Source organism: Sinocyclocheilus anshuiensis, unplaced genomic scaffold (assembly GCF_001515605.1).
Source record: "Sinocyclocheilus anshuiensis isolate Anshui unplaced genomic scaffold, SAMN03320099.WGS_v1.1 scaffold855, whole genome shotgun sequence".
Lineage (NCBI taxonomy): Eukaryota > Metazoa > Chordata > Actinopteri > Cypriniformes > Cyprinidae > Sinocyclocheilus > Sinocyclocheilus anshuiensis.
The window spans coordinates 142,200-148,764 of record NW_015547664.1 but is presented as its reverse complement, the minus strand read 5'-3'; the positions used below and the strand labels follow the sequence as shown (position 1 = coordinate 148,764).

At 36.0% G+C, this 6,565-nt stretch overlaps 1 protein-coding gene across 3 annotated transcripts in view; it reads right to left on the bottom strand.

The window, feature by feature from the left end:
• Positions 1–6,565, bottom strand: part of gnal (guanine nucleotide binding protein (G protein), alpha activating activity polypeptide, olfactory type) — a 139,809-nt gene that overhangs the window by 83,305 nt on the left and 49,939 nt on the right. For all 3 annotated transcript variants that reach the window (XM_016504839.1, XM_016504840.1, XM_016504841.1), the window contains exon 5: positions 1,166–1,263. In XM_016504839.1, coding sequence (XP_016360325.1) covers positions 1,166–1,263 — 98 coding nt within the window. The remainder of the gene's footprint in view (positions 1–1,165; positions 1,264–6,565) is intronic.

The window sequence follows — 6,565 nt, the reverse complement described above, 5'->3', positions numbered from 1 at the left end:
AAGCCTGAAGGACTTGATTAGTTGGATCAGGTGTGTTTAATTAGGGTTGAATCTAAACTCTGCAGGGATCTGGCCCTCCAGGAATTGAATTTGACACCCCTGGTCTAGACCCTGAATATAAAATGATTTAATTTTTTCAGATGTATTTCCAAGGAAAAAAAACGCTGTCTTATATTCAGAAAAATATGGTACTGTTGTGCAGTAGAATGTATGTCCCAATGTAATAATAATAATATATATTTTTTATTATCATGTAATAATACAAAAAATATAATTAAAATTTTCAGTTTTTAATTTTTACAGAAAAATGTAAATTGAAAACACCAAATTTGGTAAAAATAATACAGATTTTGAAAGGGGAAAAAATCATTTCATAGGGCCCTTAAAATGTAATTTTTGTTAAACTTAACAATTGAGTAGGGCTGCACGATAAATCACATGCAATATTTAATGCGCATCTTGTCAGTAAAGCCGCTTCTGTAATCAGCGGTAAATCTCCATTACGTGCGTGCATTTACTACACAGAGCTGTTGTTCACTATATATGAACGTGGTTTTGCGCAGCTTGTCAGTGAACAATGGTTACCGCTGATTACAGAAGCGGATTTACTGACAAGATGCGCATTAATATAACGCATGCGATTTATCGTGCGGCCCTAACAATGAGCCATTTAAATAGATTTTTTTGTTGTTGATGCTACCAAAGCAAATCAGTACTATATGAATTAGTAGAGAAATGTCTAGAGCAGGGGTCGCCAACCCTGCAGGAAGGTAGCTCTCCAGGTGCAGGGTTGGAGACCCCTGGTCTAGAGAGAAATTTTAGAAACGTCAAGTCAATAACATCTGCATGCCAAACTATTTCTTAGAGTATTCCTTCCTCATCGTCATACAACCTATTATACTAAGTAAAGACCTGCATAGGAATCCAAATGCACAAAAAGTGAGACGAAGAGAAAGTTTAGACACTGCACTGCATCAGTGGGTCACACAAGTAAAAAGATCCACTCTGCATTATCCAATAGGTTGTGCTGCACACGGGTTCTGTAGCAACTCTCAGACAAGAAACGTTCACTCAGCAAATATGATAGACGATCAGGAGACACGCTGTGGGAGATGACAGCACTACTGTGGAAGTAAAGCTGACACATATCAAAACAGATACTCACTACTGTGCACAGTCAATGAGCTGATACTCGTTTGAGCGCTCGAAACAGGCCTTCACCCCCTCATCATCCCACAGATTCTTTGCATGCTCAAAAAACTCCTGTAAAAACAGAAATAACACACAATATATAGTTAGCATCTATTCATGAGACACAATAATTAACTAAAACATTTAATTAAAATGAAAAAAGGAAAATAAAAACAATCTCTTAAAAACAATCACTTACAATTATAACAAAACACATTTGACACTAGCAAGCACAGAAAAAAAAATCACCACAGAATGTATTAAAGGAGACATATTATGCCCATTTTTACAATATGTAATATAAGTCTCAGGTGTCCCCAGAATGTGTCTGTGAAGTTTCAGCTCAAAATACTTGTGAATTGATTCCTCTTTCACATACACACAAAGTTATGTTAAAATACCTGTTTTGGTATTCTAGTAAACACAGTCGGTTATGTCTCCCTTTTTACAAGATGTAATATAAGTCTCAGGTGTCCCCAGAATATGTCTGTAAAGTTTCAGCTCAAAATACCCCACAGATCATTTATTACATCATTTTGAAAATGCCTATTTTGAGTGAGCTGCTGCTCCCCGCCCCCTTTTCCAGAATAGAGCTGCGCCATAGAGTGGTGGAACTATGATGTCACTTTGTAGGCAAAAACCCGGAAGCGAGTTCCGGTTCCATCGTCCGAGAATCAATGGGTTTTTTGAATGGGCGTTTGCTTAAATCCCCTAAAATAAGGTTCGTGGTTCACACAAGCTCAAGATACTTTCACGTTTTATTCTACGACATAAAACACACCAGTTACACCCCACTCGTGATTTTTTTAAACTGTTACGTTTCTTAAAAAAGACAGCTGCTAACAAGTTGCTAAATGGGACTACAGATGCTGTCGGAGACATTAAACGTCATCACGCCGAACAGTTTATCAACAGTTTATCAATTTACAGTATTTTCCAATTGTAGTATCATTTATATAGTACAATTAATTGTAGAATAACCAATTAATAGTTTACCTCATTTTATACTGTTGTTTGACAATGTTTATTTGCTTTGCCCCGAAATGTAACACAAAAGTCTTCAGATGGATAATGCTCGTTTTATCGCTTTCCTACTTATGCGGAGACTCTGGGTTCGGACCATAAGGTAAACTCATATTGAATATTCCATGTAAACACCACATTTACCGGCTTAGTCGTGGTGAAAGTGAAAGTTTAATGATGCATACTGCTTAAAGCCACGTTAAAATGAAATGTTTACGGCCACAAGCAGCTGTTAGAAAACATAGATTGAGGATTTTCTAGAAGCAAGGATAAAATAACATTTGTGTGTGTACCCATCCAAACAAAACGATAGCTGAAACGTGGTACTTTATTCACTAAAATAAGTTTAATCTTACCATATCCAAAAACTCGCTCACTCTGCTGTTATTTAATAGATTAAATGCACTAGAATTGTATTGAATAGTACGTGGAGACACGTTTTTAATTAAAATATTCATATTAATCAAAGATTTATTCACTTTTAATGCTTCTTATTTCAAAATGTACAGAAATACGTGCTTTCATGTGTCGTTTAGTTATGATTATTTCATTTATTCACTATACTATTTATTACTAATGTCTCATTTCAGTTTTAGTTTGGCTCTAGTTTTGTATTTATTCCAGTTTATATGAAAAGGTTCATGTAGCGTGGGTTAAAATTCATCCACAGGAGTAAATCCTTTTCACTGAACGTAAAAAAAAAAACACGTGTTAAAAATAAGTTTGAAAAAGTTGTCCGGGAGCGTGGTGGTGGTGACGTTGAAGGCGAGCGACGTGGTGCTGTAGTTCGTTTATAGCCTAAGTTTAGCTTTTAAGTTCTGGCGCTTTTATTTTGGCTTAAAAATTCATAAAGGTTATATTATTTTGTTAAGATTATCTTGATGGACAAAACGTGTAAGTTTCATGAACTACGATTGAACACCTAGCTTATTTTTTGCGATAATCCAAAAGCCTATGGAAAAATCCCATTGGCTTTTTGTCGAGGGAACCAGTGTGATGCTAATAGCCAATCCGCATACAAAGTGACGTCATAGTTCCCCCACTCTATTACAGCTCGTACCTGCTAAAAACATCTGTTTTGGCTCTGATTATCATGTATATCGCACTGAAATTATGCATTTTAAATAGGGTTTGTGCTTCTATATCTATCTATCTATCCATCCATCCATCCATCTACACACACTTGCTTTGTAAAGAAAACTGGGTTTGCCTAACCTTAATAAATCATCCTCCTGTAGAACAAAAGACTCATCAAAATGGTAAAAAGTAAATATTTGTGAGTTGTCAATACAATATATAACCAAGGGTACGATTTTACCCCAAAATTCAACATATAAGACAGAAAATGGTAACTGAAAATCTACGTTTCGCTGCCTGGATTCCAGTTGTTTCTGCAAAGTGTGGGAAAGTTTTACAGAACCACATCCAAAAAAAAATGCTGTCATGTGTAAAGGCCCTGATATACAAAGTGTAGTTCTTTTTCGTTCTTCAATTAGGAGGTAAAAAGAAGTTTGATATACCATATGCAAGTAGTGGTTACTGTTAGCAAACTCCTGATGCTGTTGAGAGCAGGATTTATATGAATATGTGCTATGCACTTTTCTGGCAATAACAAAATAAACACTCAACAAACATGACAGCGATGAGAAACCAGCAGTTAAGAAAGCATAGTGATGTGGATGTGTTTTGCATGAGCTCTGCAATTCGGCACTTCAGTAAAGTCTAGTAACGACATGTTTATTTATATAACTATGAAATAGATTGCTTAAAAGCAAGCAAAAAACAGTGTCAGTGTCGCTTTCAGTTAAAATTAGAATTAAAAGTTAAAATTGCAAATAGAATATTATATACATATATCAGGTTTTTACTGCTCATATGCATGTCACTGTGTGGGTCAATTAACCTAGTCAAGTCGGAGTGTGCATATGGAGATATATTGTTGTTTATGATGAGAGAATTCGCGAGAGTGCAGAATTCCGTGAGCGAGCTCATTTGAACACCTCTGATTGGCCACTGCATTCATAAACTCAATGGAATAGTGTGTGATTGGTTATAATGTGCACCACTGTAAAAAAAATAAAAATAAAAATAAAAAATATGATGTAGCATGAGCATTGCATTTTCATTTTATTCACTTTATTTCACTTTCACTTATGTGAATTAAGTAGGGAGAGTGGGAATGTAAGCCATCAGGAGCCCAATTCAGGAAAATAAAAGAGGGGAAATGTGCAAAAGATAAATGGTATCTATGCAGCTATCATCTCGCTCATCATCACTCATCTCGCTAAAATAGGTTAATATATATTTTATGTTATGATATGTTATTGCACATAGGGCAACAACATTCCTTTTTTCTGTCCAACTAGCTTACATAACCAGACATATGGTATTTTATCATTTTTGCCTGAATAGTTTAAATATTTACATTTATATCAAATAGAACATTTTGTGTAAAATTAATTTCATTTAGGGCACCATACAAGCTAGAACCACCACTGAATGTCACAATTCTAAAGTAAGTGCTGTTTAGTGATTATAAGGGGAGAGCTTTTTGCATGCTTTCTAGGTTATAATCCATTCAGAATATGAATAAACTCACAGATTCACTCTCCAATAACCATTTATGCAATATTGACGCATGCCATTGTGTAGCGTTTACTACTTCAGTTAACTGAGTGAAACTGGAGCAGGTCTGTGCTGGTGTGATTGAGTAGGGTGGAGACCAGTGTTCATTTTAACAGAAAATTTCGATTTAGTTTTAATCATAGTCTTTTGACTAAAATGCCATTTAGTTTTAGTCATATTTTAGCCATCTGAATTGTTTTTAGTTTTAGTCTAGTTTTAGTAGACTAAATCTACGGTAAATTTAGTCTGCTAAAATCTAATGGGTTTAGTTAGTGTAATGCATTTATTAAGCATTTCTCTAAAATTTCCAAACTCATTATATAGGTTTGACATTAAGGTTTTATCATGATGGACACCGATTTAACTGCGGTGACACACAACATGCCTTTATGTTAAAATTAAATAAAACCAGTTACAGTGCATTTATTAAGCATTTCTCTAACATTTCCAAACTCATTATATAGGTTTGACATTAAGGTTTTATCATGATAGACACCGATTTAACTGCGGTGACACACAACATGCCTTTATGTTAAAATTAAATAAAACCATTTCTCATAAAGGACAAGAACAAGGTCTTCTTTTTAATGAAATACCAATGGTTATATAGGCTAATTATGCATTCTTTATAGCAACTTGTTTACCATATTCTTCATTCTTTCAAGCAGACATATTTATTTCTATAAATAAATTTAGATTAATCTTTAGGGCTACTAAAGTTTTTCAGTCAAGAGCAGTGTGTGATTTTCTGTCTTTCTTTTGTTGCTTGATTAACATCAATGACTCGGAAAATAGCATTTAATCATTTACATTTAATCGTTTAGTAGACGCTTTTATCCAAAGCGACTTACAAATGAGAACAATAGAAGCAATCAGACCAACGAGAGAACAACAGTATACAAGTGCCATGACAAGTCTCAGTTAGTCTAGCACAGTACACGTAGCTAGATTTTTATTATTATTATTTTTTATTATTATTATTAAATAATAGAATGGAATAGAACAGAATGGAACAGTCCAGGAAAAGGTCAGTGAGAGTGATTTTGAGCCTCTTTGGGATGGCACCGCGAGGCGACGTTCACTTGCAGAACGCAAGCTTCTGGAGGGCGCATAAGTTTGAACTAGCAAGTTTAGGTATATTGGTGCAGCGCCAGTGGTGGTCTTGTAGGCAAGCATCAGTACCTTGTATTTGATGCGAGCTACTGGTACTGCGATGCTACTGGTAGCCAGTGTAACCTGATGAGGAGAGGAGTAACGTGAGCTTTTTTTGGCTCATTGAAGACCACTCTCGCTGCTGCATTCTGGATCAGTTGCAGAGGCTTGATAGTGCATGCGGGAAGGCCCGCCAAGAGAGCATTACAATAGTCCAGTCTGGAGAGAACAAGAGCTTGGACAAGAAGTTGTGTGGCTTGCTCTGACAGGAAGGGTCTAATCTTCCTAATGTTGTATAAGGCAAATCTGCAGGACCAGGCCGTTGTAGCAATGTGGTCGGTGAAGCTTAACTGATCATCGATCACAACTCCTAGCTTTCTGGCTGTCCTGGAAGGAGTTATGGTTGATGAACCCAGTTGTATAGAGCAGCTGTGATGAAACGATGGGTTTGCTGGAACCACAAGCAGTTCTGTTTTAATAAGTTTGAGTTGAAGGTGATGGTCCTTCATCCAGCTAGAAATATCTCTCAGCCAGGCTGCAATGCGAACAGCTACCGTCGGATCATCTGGTTGGA